We start from the raw sequence: 23,933 nt of genomic DNA, 5'->3' as shown, positions 1-23,933 counted from the left end.
TGGCCCTCCAGGAGTTATAACTGTTTGTCTTGCCTCACTCTAACATGTATTTGAGGCACCCTGACACACTCGTACAGCATGTAAGATTAAAACAGGAACGAGTGAGGATATGGGGGCAGGAGGAAGAAGATTAAAAGGGATTTAGCTGGAAGTAAGGCTAGTACACGCTACAAGGTCTTATATCCTCTGTTAGATGTGGGTCATGTTTGTCTCCGAGTTTTCCGGCAAGCAGTAAGAAGGGAATGTGACCTGGAACACATTTCATACCCATTAGCTGGAAGCAGACCATTTGCTAAGAAGAAGTTGTTCCCAATACTGAGGGCTGGGAGAATTTCCTCCCTTGTACCCTCGTAGGCTTTATCAGCTAGTGAATCAGTCATGTTCTCAATAACATCTCTGTAGCTCAGGTTTTACAAGGGGCAGATTGTGAACCACGGTGTGTAATGAAATCAATTCAGTGGGTTGCTGTGGTATAATAAAAAATAAACATTTGGTCTTTGTGCCTGGTTCCTGGCACAGTGAGCCTAAAACCCTTGGAACCTCCTGCACGTCTTTTGTATGCTAATGCGATGACACCTGATGGGGGTAGGGGGCCTTCAGGAGGGGGAGCTATTTGCCAGAGTGACCAAGCCTGTTTAGAGGGTTGGAACTTTCAGCCTCACCCCTGGACTTCTGGGAAGGAGAGAGGGGCTGGAGATTGAGTTCAATCACCAGTAGCCAGTGACTTAATCGGTTATGCCCCGGTAATGAAGTAATGAAACCTCCGTTAAACCCCTAAGTGATGGGGAACTTCCAGGTTGGAGAACACATGGAGGGGCAGGGAAGGAGGCCTGCCTGGAGAGGGGATGGTGCCTCCTCGCCCTCCTCGGCCTGTGGATCTCTTCCATCTGGCTGTTCCTGAGCTGTATCCTTTAAAAATAAACCCCAGTAAATGGAAGTAAAATGTTTTCCTGAGTTTTGTGGGTCATTCTAGTGAATTATTGAAACTGAGAAGGGGGTTGTGGGAACCCCTGATTTGTAGCTGGTTGGTCAGAAGTTCAGGTGCCCTCCCCCTGCCCCCACCTGCTTACGACTGACCCCCGAAGTGGGAGCAGCCTTGTGTCACTGAGCCCTTAACCTGTGGGGTCTCTTCTAACTCTGGGAGTTGGTGTCAGAATTGAATTGAATGTTGGGCACCCAGTTGGTGTCAGAGAATCAGAAATGGAGAGTTTCAAACATTATTGTTTTTAAAAGAGAAGTTATTAGAGTTCGAACAGAATATATTGGAGAGCATCACATGTATGGCAGAGTATGGTTTTGTGAGACTTTTGTTTTTGGGGGCGGGAGGTGTATGTGTGTACTGTGCTGTGATATAAATGCATTGCTTTTTTTTTTTTAAATTAATTAATTAATTTATTTAGTTTGGCTGTGTTGGGTCTTAGTTTCTGTGCGAGGGCTTTCTCCAGTTGCGGCGAGCGGGGGCCACTCTTCATCGCGGTGCGCGGGCCTCTCTCTGTCGCGGCCTCTCCCGTTGCGGAGCACAGGCTCCAGACGCGCAGGCTCAGTAGTTGTGGCCCACGGGCCTAGCCGCTCCGCGGCATGTGGGATCTTCCCGGACCAGGGCTCGAACCCGTGTCCCCTGCATTGGCAGGCGGACTCCCAACCACTGCGCCACCAGGGAAGCCCTAAATGCATTTCTTACTGGTGATCGTGTCCTTCTCCAAAAAAAATTCCCAAACCAGTGACATTCACCAACTGAGCTTCCAATATCTCATTGTCTGGCTGGGGAGTCCAAATGTGCATGTGTGAAAACTTACTGGGCAGTGAGAGGGCAAGTGCCATCCTATCTGCAGCCGGGTCACAACTGCTCTTTCTGAGGGGGCATAAGCTTGTTGGTTGGTCATGGAGAACGAGCTGAAGCAAGGGAGGGGGAAAGAGGGGGAGAGAGAGAGAGAGAGAGAGAGAAGGGAATATACATGCACCACGGAGAGAAACTGATGGGCCCAAATATGTGCAAGGCGGGGAAAGCCCCAGGGGAGAGGGCCAACTGCAGGGGAAGTGGTTTAGCGCTTTGCTCTCTGGAGGAAAGGTGGACAGGTGGTGAGCAAAGCAGGCCAATGACAGGTAGATGGATTTTCATCAGCTGAGGAGGAGGAGGTGGTCAGGTACTGTCTCTCTGGCTGGCTGGAGCTCTTGGCTGGTGACCCATTTCACGGATGAGGACAGTTCTGGTACCTGGCCTGAGCCATGGCTGAGGACTTGCCAGAATGGTTCAAGGAAATGTGCTCAGCAAGACCTGGCTTAGAACTGGGTTGTTATTGCCACAGTTGTTTTCGCAGTGACTCCCAATCTGTAAAATGAGCTCGCACCTGTAAGGTCTTTGAGCAGGTGGCAGAAACCCTGCTTTGAGAATTTGGGTAAAGTTTGTTCCTACATCCTGCTTAACACTATTCCGTTCTATGGATATAGCACATTTTGCTTATCCATTTGCCAGTTAGATATCTGGATTCTTTCTACTTTTGGGGCTATTAGGAATAATGCTACTATAAATGTTCACACTCATGTCTTGGTTTGGACATATGTTTTCATTTCTTTCATATAGATTCCTAGGAGTGCAATTACTTGGTTGTATGGTAAGTTTATGTTTTAACATTTTTTGAAACTACCCAGCTGTTTTCCCAAGTGGCTATGTCATTTACATTCAGCAGTGCAGGAGGGTTCTAGTTTCTCTATACATCCTCATTAACACTTGTTATTGTTTGTTTTCTTTATCATAGCCAATCTAGTAGTTGTGTATTGGTATCTTATTATGGTTTTAACACGCGTTTCCCTATTGACTAAAGACTCTGAGCATCTTTTCATGTGCACATATTAGCCATTCATAGAACTTCTTTAGTAAAATGTTTATTCAAATCTTTTGCCCATTTTACGAATTCAGTAAAGTTGCAGGATACAAAATCAAAATACAGAAATCAATTGCATTTCTATACACCAATAATAAACTATCAGAAAGATAAATTAAGAAAACAATCCCAACACTCATACAGCATTGGTGGGTCTATAATTTGGTACAGCCACTACGGAAAACAGTATTGAGATTCCTCAAAAAATTAAGAATAGAAATGCCACATGACCTACGTACTCCACTTCTGGATATTTATCTGAAGAACACAAAAACACTAATTTGAAAAGATATATGTACCCCTATGTTCATTGCAGCATTATTTACAATAGCCAAGATATGGAAACAACCTAAGTGTCCATCAATGGATGAATGGATAAAGAAAATGTGATACACACACACACACACACACACACACACACACACCATGGAATATTACTTAGCCATAAAAAAGAATGAAATCTTGCCATTTGTAGCAACATGGATGGACCTTGAGGGCATTATGCTAAGTGAAATAAGTCAGACAAAGACAAATACTAGGTGATCTCACTTATATGTGGAATCTAAAACAAAACAAACAAAAACTCCTAGGGACTTACCTCGTGGTCCAGTGGCTGAGACTCCATGCTCCCAATTCAGGGGGCCTGGGTTCGATCCCTGGTCAGGGAACTGGATCCCACATGCCACAACTAAGAGTTTGCATGCCACAACTAAAGATCCTGCATGCTGCAATTAAGAGATCCTGCATGCCCCAACTGAGACCTGGCACAGCCAGATAAATAAATAAATAAATATTTTAAAAAATAATAAAAAAAACCCCAAACCAAACAAAAACCCCCAAGCTCATAGATACAGAGAACAGATGGGTGGTTGCCAGGGGTGGAGGCTGCAGGGGAGATGAAATGGGTGAATGTGGTCAAAAGGTACAAATTTCCAGTTATAAAATAAGTCATGGGAATGTGATGTACAGCATGGTGACTATGGTTAATAATACTGTATTGTATGTTTGAAAGTTGCTAAGAGAGTAGATCTTAAAAGTTCTCATCACAAGAAAAAAAATTCTGTAACTAAGTATGGTAACAGATGGCAAATAGACTTATTGTGGTGATCATTTTGAAAATATACAAATATAGAATTATTATGTTGTGCACCTGAAACTAATATAATGTTGTATGTCAATTATTATCAACTTAAAAAAATCTTTGGCCCATTAAAAAAAATTGAGTGGTCTTTTTGTTATTTAATTAACAGAACTCTTTATATATTCTGGATACAGATTCTTTATCAGATATGTAATTTGCAAATATTTTCTCCCAGTCTGGCTTTTTTCATTGTTTTTTTAGATGGTATCTTCTGAAGCACAGAAGTTTTTACATTTGATGAGTCCAGTTAATCGATTTCTTTTTTTTTTTATGTGCAGTTTATTTTTATTTATTTTTTATTTTTTTTGGCTGCGTTGGGTCTTAGTTGCTGTGCACGGGCTTTCTCTAGTTGCGGCGAGTGGGGGCTACTCTTTGTTGTGGTGTGTGGGCTTCTCATTGCGGTGGCTTGTCTTGTTGCAGGGCATGGGCTCTAGGCACGTGGGCTTCAGTAGTTGCAGCACATAGGCTCAGTAGTAGCGGCATGGAGGCCCTAGAGTGCGCGGGCTTCAGTAGTTGCAGCACGTGGGCTCAGTAGTTGTGGCACATGGGCTCTAGGGCACACGGGCTTCAGTAGTTGTGGCACATGGGCTCAGTAGTTGTGGCTCACGGGCTCTAGAGCACAAGCTCAGTAGTTGCGGCACACGGGCTTAGCTGCTCCACAGCATGTGGGATCTTCCCGGAGCAGAGATTGAACCTGTGTCCCCTGCATTGGCAGGTGGATTCTTAACCACTGCGCCACCAGGGAAGCCCTCAGTTTCTTCTTTTATGGATTGTGCTTTTGGTGTGTAGCTAAGAATACTTTGTCAAACTCAAGGTCATGAAGATTTTCTTCTAGAAGTTTTGGAGTTTTTGCTCTTTTACTGAGGTCTCTGATCCATTTTGACTTAATATTTGGTTTGGTGTAAAATTTAGATTGAGATTTATTTTTTGCCTATTGTGCAGAAAAGAGTTATCATAGCCGGCCTGAGATGGCTATCCTTAGAAAGCCCTGCTTGCAAGGTTGGTGTTTGGCTGGTATCTGGAAACTTAGACTTCAGAAGAGTTCCCACCATTCCCAGAACTGATAAGAGGAGCTCACTATACTTAAACTATTTGCACAAACAATGTGGTTTATACTGAATACCCGCTTTCCTCCTAGGAGTTTTGAATTTTGGAACATGCTAGGCAGAGGTGTCTACCTGACCGGCCCCCAGTAAATACCCCAATGAGCTTCCTTGGAAGATAGCATTTTCACATGCGTTGTCACAACTCTTTGCTGAAGGAATTAAGCATGTCCTGTGTGACTCCTTTGGGAGAGAGGACGCTTAGCGCCTGTGCCTGGTTTCCTTCAGACTTCACCCCATGCACCTTTCCCTTAGCTGATTTTGCTTTGTGTCCTTTTGCTGTAATAAGTCAGAGCAATGCGTACAACTATATCCTGAGTCCTGCAAGTCCTCCTAGTAAATCACTGAACCTGGCGGTGGTCTTGGGGACACTGACCTGCCTAGGGATGTCCAATTGCTTCAGCATCATTTGTCAGAAAGACTTTTTCCCCCTTGAATTTTCTTGTCACCTTTGTCAAAAGCAATTCACCATAAATATAAGGATTTATTTCTGGATTCTGTTCTGTTCCATTGCCTTTCCTTATGCCAATACCACATCTTGATTACTGAGGCTTTATAGTAAGTTTTAAAATCAGATAGCATAAATCCTCTAACTTTGTTCTTTTTCAAACTTCTTTGGCCCTTCTAGGCCCTTTGCATTTCCATATAAATTTTAGACTCAGTTTGTCAATTTCTACTAAAAAGCTTACTAGCGTTTTGATTGGAATTTCTTTGAATTGATAGATCAATTGGAGAGAATTGACGTCTTGACAATAGTGAGTCTTCCAATCCATAAACATGGAATGTTTCTCCATTAAATATCTCAGCAATGTTTTGAAGTTTTCAGTGTACAAGTCTTGTGCTTCTTAATTTTATTCCTAAGTATTTTGATCTTTCTGATACTATTTTGAGTGAAATTTTCTTAATTTCATTTCAAGATTGCTCATTGCTAGTATATAGAAAAAAAATTGATTTGTATATTTTGAATTATATCCCGTGACCTAACTAAATTTATTAGTTCCAGTATTTGTTTTGTGGATGCCTGGGGATTTTATGCATGCAAGATTATGACAGCTGTGAATAAAGACAGTTTTACTTCTTCCTTTCAATCCAGATGCCTTTCATTTCTTTATTTATTTTGTTGCTGCTGGCTTGAACCTCCAGTATGGTGTTGATTAGAAGTGGCATGAATGGACATCTTTGCCTTGTTCCTGATCATAAGGGGGAAAGCATCAATCTTTCACTATTAAGTATGATGTTAGCTGTGGGTTTTTGTAGATGCCCTTTATCAAGTTTTGTATTATCTTTTATTCCTAGGTTGTTATGGATTTTTATCATAAATCTGTGTTGGACTTTATCACATGCTTTTTTTCCTGCATCTGTTGAGATGACAATTTATTTTTTGTCCCTTATTCTGTTGATATAGTATGTTACATTAATTGATTTTCGGATATTAAGCCAACCTTGCATTCCTGGGATAAATCCCACTTGGTCGTGATGTATAATCCTTTGTATATGTTGCTAGATTCAAGTTGCTAATATTTTATGGAGGATTTTTGCATATGTATTCATGAAGGATATTGATTGGTTGTTTTGTTTTCTTGTGGTGTCTTCCTCTGGTTTTGGATCAGGGTGATACTGGCCTCATAGGATGAACTGGGGAGTGTTACCGCCTCTATTTTCTCATCCATTTCCTTTTTTTTTTTTTTTTTTAATTAATTAATTTATTTATTTATGGCTGTGTTGGGTCTTCGTTTCTGTGCGAGGGCTTTCTCTAGTTGCGGCAAGTGGGGGCCACTCTTCATCGCGGTGTGCGGGCCTCTCACTATCGCGGCCTCTCTTGTTGCGGAGCACAGGCTCCAGATGCGCAGGCTCAGTAATTGTGGCTCACGGGCCTAGTTGCTCCACGGCATGTGGGATCTTCCCAGACCAGGGCTCGAACCCGTGTCCCCTGCATTGGCAGGCAGATTCTCAACCACTGCGCCACCAGGGAAGCCCTCATCCATTTCCTTTTAAGGGGAAAATTTATGGTCTGTTATGGGTGACTAGGAGCAACTCCTTTTTGTCTTCTCAAGGCTAATTCTTACAGAGAGGTCTTAGCGTTCATGTCAGGCAGCTCAGTGTCATTGGCTATATCCTAGGTCCATTTATTGGCAGGTGTGGCTCAAAATGGGGCAGGTGCCCAGCATCCCTGAGACACCTTATCTGATCACATCTGGCTCCTCCATCTGCAGGCAGACCCTCAGAACTTCCCTACGGGGACAAGGGTTGGGGTATCTGCTCACCCGGCAGCTGGGATGCTTGGCTGAGGATGCTTCTCTCCCCCCTCTCTTTTAACAGAGCAGCCACGAACCAAAAGGTACGGGAGCAGGTGCGCCTGGAACTGAGCTTCTTGAACTCAGACCTGCAAATGCTTAAGGAAGAGCTGGAGGGGCTCAACATCTCGGTGGGAGTCTATCAGAGCACAGAGTAAGTGGGGGCAACACTTCTTTTGGATACTTTCTGAGCCTTGGAACATGCCTACATCAGGGATGGTGCACAGATAGGCCTGAGGGTGTGGCAGACCCCACTTTGATCCAATTTGGGGTTGAGCAAGGTGTAGGAATTAAAGGGATGAACCCATGGAGTTTGTTGGAAATACCTGGCCAGTTGGGCAAGAAGGCATTTATTTGTCCTGGGGACACACGGGACATAGTTTTACAGGAGAGCTGTGTGGCTGGGTCCAGGTGGGGAGATGGTGTCTCTCAGGTGGCCTGGGTGGTGGCTCGGTCATAAAGATACCCTGGAAGGGCGGCTGTGGTTAGCTCTGAGAGCCAGCCTGCCAGATGGGCCCCAGGAAGCCCTGCCTTCTTCCTTGTCAGCCTCAGCACCATGCACACGGTCTGACTCTGGGTCATTCTGTTGATAAGAGTACAAAAACATATAAACTGCCTTTTATATCAAAGATTATGAGACCTTTGCAAGTTCCCTGAGGAGACAGTGTGACTGAGACACTTTGGAAATGTCCCCCATTAAATATTTGAGAAACAGATGTTCTAATTCAGAAGCATCCCTTAGGGAGTGTTTATAGGAGACCAGATGTTGAGGTGTGACCTTCAGAAAAGCTCAGAGAGTCTCCCACCCCAAGGTGAGCTACCTTGGAAAGAAAAGTCCATCTTTAAGAAGAAATAACTTTGAGGGGACTTCCTTGGTAGTCCAGTGGTTAAGGCTCTGTGCTTCCAACGCAGGGGGCGCAGGGTCGATCCCTGGCAGGGAACTAAGATCCCAGATGCCGCGTGGGGCAGCCGAAAAAGAAAGAAAAAACTTTGAGCTCTAAAGAACAGTTTACATACTTTTCTGTGTGGGGAAGTGGTACTTCTCAAAAGGTAAGGGAGTCCCAGGGGAAACCCAGTCAGAAAATAATTCCCTGGATTAACAGAAGGAGAATGTTGGGGAACCTTGAGTCACCTTTGGAATGTGCTTTTCCTGATTGTCCCCAATCCTCTGCACTGTCCCCGAGGTGTTCTTCTGAGTCACGTGTGAAACCTCTGCTCCTTTGGTGACTGTCCATGAGCCAGCCCGTGTGTCCTGCCTCGCTTACCTGTGGGCTCCCAGTGCAGTCTGACACCTAATCAGAACAGTCAATGCACAGCTTCCCCCAGCCTATGCTCTGGTATTAAATTCCAGTGTTTTGCCCAGAAGGTCAAAGTTCCTCGAGGAAACAAGGCCGGACCAAACTTTGGTGATAAATGTAGGATGTTTTATATTCCCCCCTCACCGTACTGAAGCACAGGGCTGTCCATCACGAGGGTGTCCCCCAGAGACATGCAGTTAAGGCCCCTGTGTGACCACGGTGCGGCTCTAAAGTGGCCGGTCTGTCCCCTGTGCATTGGGAAGAGGGGAGAGAGATGTGCAGATGCATAATGACACCTTGCATTTCCATCTGCCCCTCTTCCCGTTTTCAAAGCAGATTGTTTTTTTCTCAGCATGGTTGATTTTTAAACATTTCTGTGAGGTAGGCAGGGAAGAAACAATCTCATTGTGCAGATGAGAAAACACAGAGAAGCCGGAAGTTACGGAAAAAGTTATATTAGCGCAAGATGGAGGGCGGGGCGCCCTGGCCCGGAGGCCTCGGGACGGTGGCTGCTCCTGGACAGTCACAGGGAGAGCCAGCCCCGTGGGGGTCAGGCCAGGAGCATGCTGGGGCCCAGAGGAGAGCAGCACGGCCTGGCTTCATCTCCTTCTAGCAGGATCCAGCTTTCCGTCAGGAGAGGGCTTTGGGGAAGCTATACACCCCGCTGGGGCTCGCCTGCTTTCAGCTTAGCCCTGTTGTTTTCTGTCCCCCACAGAGGCAGCTTCAGCTTACAACCTATTGTCCACTCACCCTGCCTGCATTCCTGGCCTCCTCCCCGGGCTGGGCTGAGCAACCCCAGGAGGTCTCCTGTTACAGGTCAGGGAGCGAAATCCCTGTTTGCAAAACAGAGCTGAGCCCCATTCACTTCCTGTTAGCTCTGCCCCTAAGGCCACTCCCAGGGCGACCTGTTGGGTAACCAGCTGGTGAGTGCGGGGAGAGGAGGTAGAGGGGAAACAGCCGGTCAGGGTCTGACCCAGGGCTGGGAGCCAGGTGCACTTAGGTGTCAGATGGGGCCCCTGCCCTCAAGGCCTTCCTGTGATGGGGATGGGACACCTAGAGGGATACGCCGTATAGGAGGAGGCCCTTGAGAGCCCAGGGTTGGAGGGCTGCAGGAGAGATGGGACCCGCTGCAGTGAGGAGAGGCGGAGGGGGATGGGGGTTGGGTGGAGATGGTGGAGCAGTGAGCACACCAGGCACAGCCCCGGGTGCACAGTAGGTTCTCAGCACAGTTACTCAAAGAAGTGTAGCGATTGGAGGGTTAAATCAGGGTGGAGCTGGTAGGGGCCTCATGTGTTAGGCTAGGTTGTTTAAAAGTTGCCGGGGACCGGGACCAGTTTTGGAACAGAGATGGGGACGTGACCCGAGTGTTCTTTATGGAAAATGAACTGGTGTGTGCTAGCTTGGCGAGGGGAGAGCGGGTGGGGACGTGAGCTGGGCTGCTGGGGGAAGGCCGGGGGGTGCAAAGTGGCCGGCATACGGATGTTCATGTACCTTGCTGTGTTCCTTCCAGGGAGGCATTTACGATTCCCCTGATTCCACTTGGCCTGAAGGAAACCAAGGACATTGACTTTTCAGTCGTTCTCAAGGTAAATCTCAAAGCAAGGGGCACTGGACTCACTGTTTAAAAGGGAAATGTAGAAGTTGTGTATCCCTTGCGAGTGGCCTTAGGCTCAATGTGCCGACTGTCAGTTGATTTCTGCAGGGTGGCCTTGAGCCCCCTCACAGAGCCTGTGCCGTCCTTACAGGTGCTCTCTTTCATCTGGTCACTGAGGCTTCTGGGGAAGGGGTTGGAAATCCGGGCCAGTCCACCCCAGGAGGCTAGTCAAAGAGGGTATATAACCAATTTAGGCCACGTTTTTGGAAGAATAGCCAAAGTTTTTGTCCCTCAACATTTTGTTCTGAAAATAGAAAAATTGAAAGAATTTAACGGTGAATCCCTGTATACTCACTACCTAGGTTCTCCCGTGAACATTTTGCTGTATAGTCACTTTATCACGTATTCGTCCATTTATGCTTCCCTGAATCTATACATCAATCCATTTTATTTTTTGATACATTTCAAAGTAAATCAGGGAATTCCCTGGCGGTCCAGTGGTTAGGACTTGGCACTTTCACTGTTGGGGCCTGGTTTCAATCCCTGGTCGGGGAACTAAGATCCCACGAGCCACGCAGCTTGGCCAAAAAACAAAAACAAAAAACAAAAAAACACCAAAACAAAGTAAATACTTGAATAGCTTAAATACTTGAATAGCTAGAGTTTATGGATCCCCCCCCTCCCTAATTCCTGGATGTCTACCTTCTCTTTTCTTTCTCTCTCTGCCCCTCTTTCTCCCTCCCTCCCTTCTTTCCTTCCATCTTTTTTTTTTTTTTCCAATAACAACTTTATTGAGATATAATTCACACACCGCACAATTCACATCTTTAAAGTGAAGGGTATCTGGCCTCCCTTAAGCCAGGGAGTCCCTGGCAAGCAGCGGTACTTGTAGGCCCATCTGTGTCTGTCACTGTGCAGGGTGCTGTTGATGTCACAGGCCCTGCCTTTGGATCCCGTGGTTCAGTGGGGGATCCAGGTGGGAAGTGGAAGATGTGTTTTGATGGAGTCACCCAGAGATGCCTTGGGGCCAGGAGAGGCCTCCCCGTGCCTGGAATGCTTTCCTCTTTCTCCTCGCCCCACATCCATCACTCTGAGTTTTACTGACTCACCTCAAACTTCCATTTAGGAGGAGAAAGTGGCGATGAGATGGAAGGTAGTTCCTGTCTCTGAGCTTTCCAGCACAGGCATGGTGTATAGGAATGAATCCCAGCATCGTGAAAAATGCTTCAGAGAATTTTGTTTCTTTTCACAGTAATCCTGTTAGTTGACTCATCTTGGACTGCTTTTAATTTACAAAAGAAAAAAATGATTATATGGCATTTTGGGCCCTACACAATTTGTCCTTTTAAAAAGCAATTGGTTAATGCTTCAGAAGCCTTTGCACTTGACTTCCAATCTCAATCAGAGACTGCGTGAGTCCCTTGACATATAAGCCCTTTCACTCATGGCCTTGTGGACTGCTGCTTGTTTAAATCCAGGTCCCGGGCCCTGTGAGTTTGGGGTTTATTTTGGAGTTTGAGAAGGGACATTGGTAGTCTTGCTGGATGCAGGATTGCCAAAGATTTTATTTTCTGGGTAGGAAACAATCCACAGCTATATGGCAGCTTTTCACAGGTCCCCTGAACTTTTAGATGTGACACTTGCCATAGGTCTGTGAGACTCCAGACAATGCTTACGTCTGTGGAAATGTTTTAGTTGCTTTTGTAGAATAGTTTCTTTTAAGATTTAGTTTGTTGCTTGGTGCCAGAGCTGCAAGAGTGCAGGCATTTGGGGGCGGGGGGCGCGGAGTAGGTGAAGGAGATCAAGAGGTACAAACTTGCAGTTATATAATAAGTAAGCCAGGGAGTTATAATATACAGCCTAAGGAATATGGTCACTAATACTGTAATAACTTTGGTGACAGATGGTTACTAGACTTGCTGTAGTGATCATTTCATAATGTATGCAAATGTCAAATCATATGTAATACATCTGAAGCTAGCATAGAATTGTAGTCAACTATGTTTCAATTAAAAAAAAAAAGACATACTTAGAACCACAAAATGTCTGAGTTTGGAAGGAATTGTAAAGGTTACCAAAAAATAAAAATAAAGAACACAGGCATTTAAAAGGGAGACTCTTGGAGAAACTTGGGAATTTCATGGGCATCTGTAAGGATCCAAACATGTCATGTGCTGAATTCACATTAAAGCCAGTGGGGGAAAAAAAAATCACATGTTGTGGGTATGGCCAAGTGCTATTCAGCTGAGGCTTCCAGCCATGTCATTTTAGCCTAAGAAGGACTCTACAAATGTCAGTCATACAAAAATGAGAATGTTTGGGGGATGTTCTGTTTTTCCTTCCACATTTGTCCTTGAGAGTAACACAGGTGCCACAGAAGTAGTTTGGCCGACTGAATTAGGGCAATTCAAGTTGTCTTTCAAATCTGTGTATCCATGTGATGTTTAATGGTCATTGAAGCTTCATGGTCTGATTTTTTTCTGTTTTAAATAAATGGACTTTAAAATGGCTTCATAAAAAAACACGATCAAAGTCAATTCCCTTTCAGAGAATTCATGGGTTTTTTTTGCTTTTAAATATGTCTTTATTAATTTATTTTTCCGACTGAGAACAGTATTGCAAAACATTCAGAAAATATCAAGACACGTAAAGATCCCTCACAGCCACACACCTCCCTCCCCCGCCCCCCGTCTCCCCACTGAGCTATGTAACTTGCTCGGTACTTAATCTTTGAGCACCCGATCTTGTCCTCTGATCAGGGGCCTGCCTTAGGAGGCTGTGAGACTCCTGTGATCTGTTCAGGCTTAGCATGGTGTCTTCTGGTAGTAGGTGCTAAATAAGGTAGTTATTAATTTCATTCTTTTTTTTTTATATTTATTTATTTATTTGGTTGCGCTGGGTCTTAGTTGCGGCTCACAGGCTCCTTAGTTGTGGCTCACCGGCTCCTTAGTTGCAGCTCTCTGGCTCCTTAATTGTGGCATGCATACTCTTAGTTGCAGCATGCATGTGGGATCTAATTCCCTGACCAGGGATTGAACTCGGGCCCCCTGCATTGGGAGTGCAGAGACTTATCCACTGTGCCACCAGGTAAGTCCCAATTTCATTCTTAAGGCAGCTTTCAAATACTGTTGTCAGCAGCTCTCTGAGCACATTGCACACTTTGCTGAATATTCCCTTTGTATAAATTTCTGGATGAGGATTTGGTAGGTCAAAGATACATGTTAGGGATTTCCCTGGCGGTCCAGTGGTTAAGACTCTGCGTTTCCACTGCAGGGGGCACTGGTTCGATCCCTTGTCAGGGAACTAAGATCCCACATGCAGCACAGCCAAAAAAAAAAAAAAGTACCCACCAGAAGTGGTCCTGCCTTACATTCCCACAGTGTATGACTGCTTACATTGGGTATTGCTTATCATTTTGATTTTGTGAGGTCAGGCAAAAATGATATCATGACAGTTTGCATTCTTTGATCAGTACTAGAGTTCCCGCTTTTGTTTATTTGTCCTTTACATGTGTCCTTTTGGAAATACCTATTTCTGTCCTTTGTCTGCTTTACCATAGAGTTGCTTTTAAGAGTTCTTTTACGTATGAAGGAAAGTAATGCTTGGTTATGTACGTTACAAATATTTCTCCCAGTAGGTTCTCTCCTTTAACTTGTTTTACAAGCAATACCAGTTTAAAAAGTATATCTTTTTTTTTTTCCAAACAGATTTTATGTTGTTAAGCTTAACAGTTCTTCCCTGAACAATTCTTCCTTGATTACGTGTTCAGAAAGGCATTCTCCACATCAAGAAGACATAAATATTTTACTATAGTTTCTTCCAGTGCTTTAAAATTTTTTAACATTAAATCTTTAATCAATCAGGAATTTGTGTGTAAAACAATGAGGTGTAGTACTTTTTATTTTCACCAAAAAATGGGTAGCCAGTTTCCCCTGAACTATGTATAAAGAATCCATCTGTGAGGCTTCCCTGGTGGTGCAGTGGTTAAGAATCCACCTGCCAATGCAGGGGATACGGGTTGGAGCCCTGGTCCCGGAAGATCCCACATGCCGCGGAGCAACTAAGCCCGTGTGCCACAACTACTGAGCCTGCGCTCTAGAGCCAGTGAGCTACAACTATTGAGCCCGCGTGCCACAACTACTTAAGCCCGTGCACCTAGAGCCCATGCTCCGCAACAAGACAAGCCACCGCAATGAGAAGCCCACACACCTCAACAAAGAGTAGCCCCCGCTCACTGCAACTAGAGGAAGCCCGCGCACAGCAAAAAAGACCCAACACAGCCAAAAATAAATAAATACAATAAAATAAATTAAAAAAAAAAAAAGAATCCATCTGTGGTGCTGGATGCTGTCCATTTCATTGCGTGCCCCTCCCTCCCCCTCAGCCCTCCTCTACCCTGCTCTGTGCCGGGGGGGGGGGGGGGGGGGGGGGGGGGGCAGCAGCAGATTCCTGCTCTGTGGCTTTCTGTTGGGTGTGTCCGAGGGGGAGTAGCCAACAGCAGGAGATGAGAGGATGGGAAGAGAGGGAAGTCGGGGCTTTTAACTCCTCAGCTCCCTCAGCTGGGTACCTTTTACAATCCCCCCGCCCCGAGCAGGGAAGGTCCTCGTGGCTGTTGGATGCTCACCTCAGACAGCCACCTCTCCAGGTTCCCATAGCTCCTTCTCCCCCTTGACCCTTCAACTCTGTGGTTCTAGTGGCTCTGGAGGTCCTGCACAATCCTATGGTTTCCCATAACCCTGCCCACATCACTAGATGAGTTCTTCCCTTAAATTCACATCAGGCACACCTGTCTGTGCCCCTCCTTCCTGCCTGGAGCTGGTGGATGCCCCAGGCTTTTCCTCTTCTTTGGAATGCTGGCTTATGTTATATACCTGATTCTCGAATCTGCTTCAGTTTGTTTCTGCTCCATATTTGGTTTCATTGTTTAATCCCTGTGTGTTTTAACACCAATTGGAGCAATCCTTCTTTATTACTATGCTTTCCGAAATGTTCTTGGCTTTTCTTCCATGTTTTTAACTTCCGTGTTTTGTTAGGTTTCTCCAAAATAGCACTTTTGGGTTTTGACTGAAATTTCATGAGATTCATAGCTTAATTTGGACAAAATTGCATCTTTACAATATTGTACATTTTCATCCATGAACGTAATATTTCCAATTGTTGATAATCAACAAACAGCAAGTTTTATGGGGGCAGGGATCATGCCTATCTCGTTTAAAAAAAGTGATTTAATGAATAAATGAAACAATGAAATAACTTATGTCTTGCAGTAACGTTTAATAGTTATCTGCTTAATTAATTAAATTAATTTTATCCCTAGGGATATTGTACTTTTGTTATAATTGTGAAAGTTTTTGATCCCCTGTTCTATTTTTCTGACTGGTTATTGTTTGTGTAAGAAAGGAAGACTATTAACTTTTTTTTTTTCTAACTGTAGTATAGTTTATTGACAATGTTGTGTTAGTTTCTGGTGTACAGCAAAGTGATTCAGTTATACATATATATATTCTTTTTCATATTCTTTTCCATTATGATTTATCACAGGATATTGAATATAGTTCCCTGTGCTGTACAATAGGACTCCATTGTTTATCCATTCTATAGATAATAGTTTGCATCTGCTAATCCCAAACTCCTAATCCATCCCTCTCCTTCGCCCCTCCTCCTTAGCAACCACAAGTCTGTTCTTTATAAGACTATTAACTTTTAGTATTAACTTTTTGGCCATTTTACTGAATTCTTACTAGTTTTGTGGTTTTTTAGTTGACGCTCTTGGAGTTTGTAAAAACACCATTATTTTGCACAAAAATTATTTTGTTTCTTCCTTTCTAACATCTATATCTTACTTTTCTTAAATTGTTGGCTAGAGAACTTTTGGAATTATGCTAAGTAATGGCAGTGGTGGTAGACATCCTTGTCTTGCCCCTGATATTTACAGTGGGTTTCAGCTTGGTATTTTTTATTCTACTAAATATGTTTAAATCTATCCTAGGTTACTAAATTTCAAAGTCAAGAATACATTTAGAATGTATCAAAATCCTCTTTGACCTCTGTGAGGTTGATGTAAAGTTTCTCTTTTAACTTCTCATTTTAAGTGTAATTTCTCTCCTAATTTTAAGAACATTTTTGCCAGTGTCCACAGTAGAAGTTGACAGAACAGCGTGCTGCTCTGGAAAGGATACAGTTCTCATCCTGGAGCATCTCCTGAGTCATGGCCCTAACGCTGCTCTCAGGGATGTTGTCGGAGAAACCCTAGAGGAGCTTTGTCCCCCAGATCATCCTCACCATAGTTAATGTCACTAATAACATAATTAATTATAATTGAAAACCATTTCAGGGACTTCCCCCATGGTCCACTGATTAAGACTCCGCGCTTCCATTTCAGGGGGCGCGGGTTTGATCCCTGGTTGGGGAGCTAAGATCCTGCATGCCTCGCGGTGCAGCCAAAAAAAAAGAAAAAGAAAAGAAAAAAGAGCAAAGCAATGGTGTATATTCATTCAGTACAGTCCCATTTTTGTAAGCGGAGAGTATATGGGTGTATGTGTAGGTATTCACTGAACATATAAAAAGCAGAAGGGACTTTAATGTAGAAAGCATGTAAAGAGAATACTCCAGACACTTGGGAAAATGTAATGAACAATCTCTCTCCTCAACTTTTTGCAGCCAGGGAGAGCCAGCACTTATGGAGGATGTTATGCAAGAATCCATTCTCCATACCCATTATACTCATCTTATTTTTTCCTGTAATACTTGCCTCCTCCTAATATATGATATAGTTTACCTATTTGTTGTGCCTGTTACTTATTGTCTGTGCTCCCTTGTGAGATTATAAGCTCCATGGGGCAAGATCTTTGTTTTGTTCACTGAAGTAGCCCCAACACTGTGAACAGTGCCTGACACATAGCAGGTGTTCATCAATATATCTTATGACCGAATGAACTCACCAAGTGGTCATGAAACACTGGACCCCGTTGGGGGTCTCACAGGGGTGCTTTGTTTGTGGAAGTGCACGGAGCTGCTCTCACAAAGGTTCCCATCACAGACCCTGAGGGTAGCATCCTCGTAACAGTCCCCAGACTTGAGTTTGCTCTGCCAGGAAGACCCTGTGCCCAAAGGACGAAGGTCTGAGCCCCTGAATGTCTGTGATGTTTGCTAGAATTATTGAACTTATAGTCACTTATGCAAGTCACTTAACTGTGCTGCCAAGACACTTTTTTTTTAAGATTTTGTTTTTGAGGTGGACCATTTTTAAAGTCTTTACTGAATTTGTTACAATATTGCTTTTGTTTTATGTTTTGGTTTTTTGGCCGCTAGGCATGTGGGATCTTAGCTCCCTGACCAGGGGTGGAACCTGCACCGCCTGCATTGGAAGGCGAAGTCTTAACCACTGGACCAACCAGGGAAGTCCCCACTTTTAAATAAAAAATAACTTCAACTTCCCTTTTTACTGAAGCAGCAAAAACAAAAATTTTAAATATACATAAATAAAATTAAGAAAATAAATCCCACCACTTAGAAAATCACTGCAGTGTACACTCTCCCATAAGTTTTTATGAATTCTACATGTTTTTTTTTTTTTTAAAGAAACATTTATTTATTTATTTATTTATTTATTTATTGGCTGTGTTCGGTCTTCGTTGCTGCGCGCAGGCTTTCTAGTTGTGGCAAGCAGGGGCTACTCTTTGTTGCGGTGCGCGGGCTTCTCATTGCAGTCGCTTCTTGTTGCAGAGCATGGGCTCTAGGCACGCGGGCTTCAGTAGTTGTGGCTCGTGGGCTCTAGAGCACGGGCTCAGTAGTTGTGACGCACAGGCTTAGTTGCTCCGTGGCATGTGGGATCTTCCCGGACCAGGGCTCGAACCCATGTCCCCTGCGTTGTCAGGCAGATTCTTAACCACTGCGCCACCAGGGAAGCCCCTCTACATGTATTTTTAAAGGGGGGGGCACCTTAGACATTACTATTTTACCTGTTTACGGTTTTGAGTCACACCTTACAGTATCTCATTTTTCTTACAGGATTTTATTCTGGAACATTACAGTGAAGATAGCTACCTCTATGAAGATGAAATAGCAGATCTTATGGATCTGAGACAAGTATGTTTCTGTGTGCGGCAGGGTGAGGAGGGTGGCTACTAGAGCTTGATGAGTCTTCAGACGATCCCCTTATTTCATTTGAAGTCTTGTAGAATCGCTGGTGGTCGGAGGTGATAGGGAGGAGCTTTCAGAATCGTCCATTCAACTTGCTACATAAGAAGACCACAGAGGGGACAGACATACATGTCTGGGGCTGGGTTCCAGGACTCATGAGTTCACTCCAGCCTTGCCCATCTCTCCTAGAGTTCATGATACCAGCCCTGGGGGCCTAGGCTCCAGAGAAATAGCGTGTGTGAGCATGTTGCCTGCCTGGCTGTCTGCTCTGTGCTCACCCGGTCACCCCCTCACCCCCTCAGTGGTTCCTTTCCTTTCAGGCCTGTCGGACGCCCAGCCGAGATGAGGCTGGGGTCGAGCTGCTGATGAGTTACTTCATCCAGCTGGGGTTTGTTGAGAGCCGATTCTTCCCACCCACCCGACAAATGGGGATCCTGTTTACCTGGTAGGTGCCTGGGCTGGGGCTCTCCCACTCTGGCCCCAGCTGGGAGCCTCTGTCCCACGGGGGCTCCTCTGTACTGTGGCCTCTTCTTTCTAACTGTCCTGTTAATACAGGAGACGTGTAGATAAACCAGTGTTTATTTATGAAGGGGATCCAGGGGGAGAAGGCTCCAACGGACTGTGGCTTCTTGCTTCTCAGAGCAAGTGAGCCGAGGAGAAGAGGCATTTTTTTCATGCTCATTTTATCGCGGGGGACACACTGGGGCTCTGAGGTGGAACTAACAAGAAACAAGATTCTTGTCCCAGATGGCATGGGAGTGGGAATCAGGTTTTGTCCCAGTGACAAGGGCAGCAAACAGAAATAGATCAGATTTTAAAAACTGAAGCAGAACCTTGGATTCTTCCCCAGAGTTGGTACTTTCCATGATTAGCGTTGTCTAAATATTTTGGAGATGCTATACCTCTTCTCTGAGTTGCTTAGGGCTGTGTGAAATGAAAGTAAATCCCGGTAGCTAAGGGGCATATTCAAAGTTTAATTTCACCACAGCAGATGGCTGTTGATGCTTCCTTTTGGAAGGAAAAGCAGATGACTTTTCCTAAAGATGTGTTAGCTGCCTGCACGTGGGTGAAAGGGCCAAATGTGACTTCTCTTTAGTGTTGAATTAGGAAGAAGCTCCATATCTATCCCCTGGTTGATATGTGAACTTTAAAACATATCCTGAGTCTTTTAGACTTCAGGAAGAATTATGAGGGGTTAGGAATTGCTATATTTCATTTAGGAGAAGCCTTCTTTTTTTTTTTTTTTTTAATACATTGTATTTTTTAGAGCAGTTTCAGGTTCATAGTAAAATTGAGGGGGAGGTGTAGAGAGTCCCCGTGTAGCCCCTGCCCCTGCACACCCACGACCTCCGCCACTGTCAACATCCCCCCACCAGAGTGTTCCATTTGTTACAGCTGATGAACCTACATTGGCTCCTTGTCACCCAACATCCGTTGTTTACAGTAGGGTTCACTCTTGGTGGGCTACCTTCCATGGGTTTGGACAAATGTAATAATGACATGTATCCACATCATATCATAGTGTCACACAGAACAGTTTCACTACCCTACAGTCCTCTGCCTTCCACCTAGGCATCCCCACCCCCAATTCTGGCAACCACTGATTCTTTTTGTCTTTTCCAGAATGTCATATGGTTGGAATCATACAGTACGTAGCCTTTCCAGATTGGCTTCTTTCACTTAGTCACACGCATTTAAGGTTTCTCCATGTCTTTTCATGGCTTGATGGCTCATTTCTTTTTTTTTTTTTTTTTTTGGCTCATTTCTTTTTAGTGCTGCATAATTTTCCACTGTGTAGCTGTACCACAGTCTGTATATCCATTCACCTATGGAAGGGCGTCCCGGTTGAGAATCCCTATTTCTGTTTGCGCTTGTGGGTGTCTTTTTTTCCAGTATGATCAGGCCCATCGTCTTGCTTGGAAATAAAACCTCATTGCGTGTGCATCTTTGAGTTTTATTCAAGAAATAAGTTTTGTCCATGTTTACCCAAAGGTGGCACTCACTAGCCAAGGAATCCATATTCTCAAAAGACGTTTCTTTTAAATAGGTATGACTCCCTCACGGGGGTTCCGGTCAGCCAACAGAACTTGCTGCTGGAGAAGGCCAGCATTCTGTTTAACATTGGAGCCCTCTACACACAGATCGGGACCCGGTGCAATCGACAGACAGAAGCTGGGCTGCAGAGCGCAGTGGATGCCTTTCAGAGAGCCGCAGGTGTGTCTCTGCGAGGGCTGCCGGGATAGAGCCCTGGCCCTGCCAGGTGGCCCTGGTACCCCAGCTGAAGGGGGTTTGTGGGTCCTCCCCAGGCCCGCGCTTGGCCTCACAGGCCTGAAAGGGCCAGGCCGGTTTCCAGAGCTGGTGTTATCTTCCCACCAAGAAAATCGCTTATTGGCTCAGACCCTGTCTGTCTCTGTCTGAATATGGCTCGTGTACACAGTAGTTAATGATTAATCTTTTCCAAACGAGTGGCCCCACAGATGGCAGTCAATGGACTGTTTCTTTGAACACGGTTTCGAAGAAGAGAATTAAGTTTTCTCAAATGGTGGGAATGTAGGCTTTTTCTTTTCTCTTTCATCAGACGTGCCTGTTTGGTGCATATTACTACCCTTGCCTTTCTGTTATGCTTACTCTGAGAAGCTCGCTCACCCAGGGTTGCTCTTCTCTGCCTGTAGAGGACTGGGGGCTGCCAGGCGAGGTGCAGTGGGCAGGCCTCCACAGCGAGTTTCCTTCTGTGCCGGTCCTTGTCACTCTGTTTCGGGGTGTTACCCCTGGCAGAAAACCTTCTGGGGTATCTCACTTTGCTCTGCAAGGCCGTGAAGAACTGTGGCTTTGCCATTTTGGCTGATCATGGAATTGCTTGGTTAAAATGATTGATCCCTTGGGAGGAAACGACACTGTGAAATTCCATGTGGGAGTTGACTTCTTTCACTGTAAATCCTTTTCTGGGCTCATCTTTCTCTCTGAGGACTCTGAAGCAGCTATGCTTGGTGACCTGTCTCTAAGATTCCAGAGATATGGACAAAACAAAGCTTGAGAACAGAGTAGGAGTGAACCCCAGAAAGGAGCAGACAGCCTGCAGCCGTCGCCTTCCTTCTGCAGGGCAGTTTATGCTTTGCAGCAACACCAGAAGAACCAGTCAGATGGGATTTGTGCCGGAGATTTTCTTTCAGCTCCAGGTTGATTGTCATTTAATGCTGTGACACTTTTCTAACACATAAAAAAGTCAGCTGAGGGCTACAGCATGAAAATTTCCACTGGAGTGGCTGAGTTGATCTTTCTTGAGGTCCTGGGGGAAAGCCCGGAATTTATGAATGACCCAGGGGTTAAGTGTGAGCATGCCCCCCAGAGAGCCCTTCCATCATTCTGTCTGCCTTCTGCCTTCACCTCCATCAAATGTCTAGTCACATATGGAATTTCTCACAAGTGTCCCAGGTGAGATAGGAATGGCCAGGGAGCAGGCTGGTTTCTTTGCTTGATACAGACGTAAATGTTTTGGAAGAGAGTTGCAAAACAAAAGTTTTCTAGCTACGGTAAAACATACATAACAAAACTACCATTTTAACCATTTTTAGGATTATTGTTCGTTGGCATTAAGTACAGTCACATTGTTGTGCAACTATCCATCTCCAGAACTTTTTTATCACCCCAAACAGAAACTCTGTCCCATTAAACACTAAATCTCCATTCCTTCCTCCCCTCAGCCCCTGGGAAACATTCTACTTTTTGTCTCTATGAATTTGACTATTCCAGATACCTCATCTCACCCAGTGGAATCATATGACATTGGTCCTTGTGATGGACCTATTTCACTTAGTGTAATGTCTTCATCCATGTTGTAGCGTGTGTCAGACTTGCCTTCCTTTTTAAGGCTGAAATATTCCGTGGTAGGTATATACCACATTTTGTGTACCCCATGTCTGTGGATGGACATTTGAGTTGTTTCTGCCTTTTGGTTATTGGGAATAATGCTGCCGTGAGCATTCATGTATAAATATCAGTTTAAGTCTCTGCTTTCAATTCTGTGGGGTTATACCTAGGAAGTAGAATTGCTGGATCTTATGGTAATTGAGAATCAGATTTTTCCAAAGATGCTTCAGGACACCAGTTTTATATTTTTGCTTCTGTCATTTTCCATACTCCTGAGCAGCATGGTGAAATAAATATGATCCCCAACTAACGTGCAAAACAATTCCAATCGTAGGGGTTTTAAACTACCTGAAAGAGACGTTTACTCACACTCCGAGTTACGACATGAGTCCCGCCATGCTCAGTGTGCTGGTCAAAATGATGCTCGCGCAAGCCCAAGAAAGCACGTTTGAGAAAATCTGCCTTTCTGGGATCCAGAACGAGTTCTTCATGCTGGTGAAGGTGGCTCAGGAGGCTGCCAAGGTAAGCCTTGCTGTTTGCCGTGACTTTCGGAGTGAGTGGGATTCGTTGGTGTGGGCCCACTGGACGCAGCGGGGGCTTCCCACGGCAGCTTGCCCGTGACCTGGGCAGCATGCCCGCCCAGGCTGGCCAGAGTGCTGGCTTGCATTTTCCTGGCAAGTAATGGTGTTTCAGATACGGATCACTGATTCCATCTGCAGCTTAGCCTAAAAACCAGCATAATGACAGTGGCCTGATCTCCCTGTTAACTCTGACACTGACAGCGCTAGGAGACCTTGGAGTTGCTCCCAGATTCTGGAGCGACCTCTGGCAGGGGCCGCTGCCTAGAAGAAAGGACTCTTTTTCTGCAGCCCGGCTACGTGAGGGCCCCTGTGCCAGCCTCCTCGTTCCCAACATTTTTTCCGTTTTAGGTGGGAGAGGTCTATCGGCAGCTGCACACGGCCATGAACCAGGAGCCAGTGAAGGAGAACATCCCATACTCCTGGGCCAGCTTGGCCTGCGTGAAGGCCCACCACTACGAAGCCCTGGCCCACTACTTCACAGCTACCCTCCTCATCGACCACCGGTGTAAGGCTTGGCATCTCGGGGCTCTGGGGTTTGGTCAGGGTTGTGGTTTTGCTGCCTCTGGGTGATTCTGAGCTGAGTGAGAGCTGTCTGCCTGCCTGGGAGAAGCTCACAGCCTGGGGGCAGAGGGTGGGGATTACGTGTTGGCCCAGGCAACAGGGTGGGATTAGGGGTTATGTGGTTCCTTCCTGTGGGAGGAAGAGGGGTAGCGTTCCTTCTGCCTGGGATGGAACAGACAGCTTCATGGAGGTGATGTTTCACCTGGAATCTAGGGCCAGGACTAGACCAGGGAGGCACTCGCCTCAGGCACGAAATCTAAGGGGATAAACTCAGTAATTGAGATAATATTTTAACATTAAAATTGTAAATGAATCAAAACTAAGGCAAAAAAATCCTTGGTGATTAAAATTTTAAATAAGGACGCAGAGCAATAACGGTGCCGTACTGAGCCACATGGGAACCTGAAATAAAAAAAATTTTTGATCGGTTGTTTATCATGAATATTTTTGTATTAATTTTGATATTTAGA

At 45.0% G+C, this 23,933-nt stretch overlaps 1 protein-coding gene across 2 annotated transcripts in view; it reads left to right on the top strand.

The window, feature by feature from the left end:
* The window catches only part of RHPN2 (rhophilin Rho GTPase binding protein 2), a 57,512-nt gene that overhangs the window by 19,115 nt on the left and 14,464 nt on the right, over positions 1-23,933 (top strand). The window contains exons 3-9 of one of the 2 annotated variants that reach the window (XM_082366497.1): positions 7,446-7,574; positions 10,229-10,304; positions 18,323-18,400; positions 18,775-18,899; positions 20,502-20,668; positions 22,656-22,843; positions 23,251-23,407. In XM_082366497.1, coding sequence (XP_082222623.1) covers positions 7,446-7,574; positions 10,229-10,304; positions 18,323-18,400; positions 18,775-18,899; positions 20,502-20,668; positions 22,656-22,843; positions 23,251-23,407 — 920 coding nt within the window. Of the gene's footprint in view, positions 1-7,445; positions 7,575-9,775; positions 10,107-10,228; positions 10,305-18,322; positions 18,401-18,774; positions 18,900-20,501; positions 20,669-22,655; positions 22,844-23,250; positions 23,408-23,933 lie in introns of those variants that run through there. The other variant, XM_082366498.1, reaches the window with a different exon arrangement.

This window comes from Balaenoptera borealis, assembly GCF_965194805.1.
Source record: "Balaenoptera borealis genome assembly, chromosome: 19".
Classification (NCBI taxonomy): domain Eukaryota; kingdom Metazoa; phylum Chordata; class Mammalia; order Artiodactyla; family Balaenopteridae; genus Balaenoptera; species Balaenoptera borealis.
The sequence above is the reverse complement of the archived record's forward strand: the minus strand, read 5'-3'. Positions and strand labels throughout refer to the sequence as shown.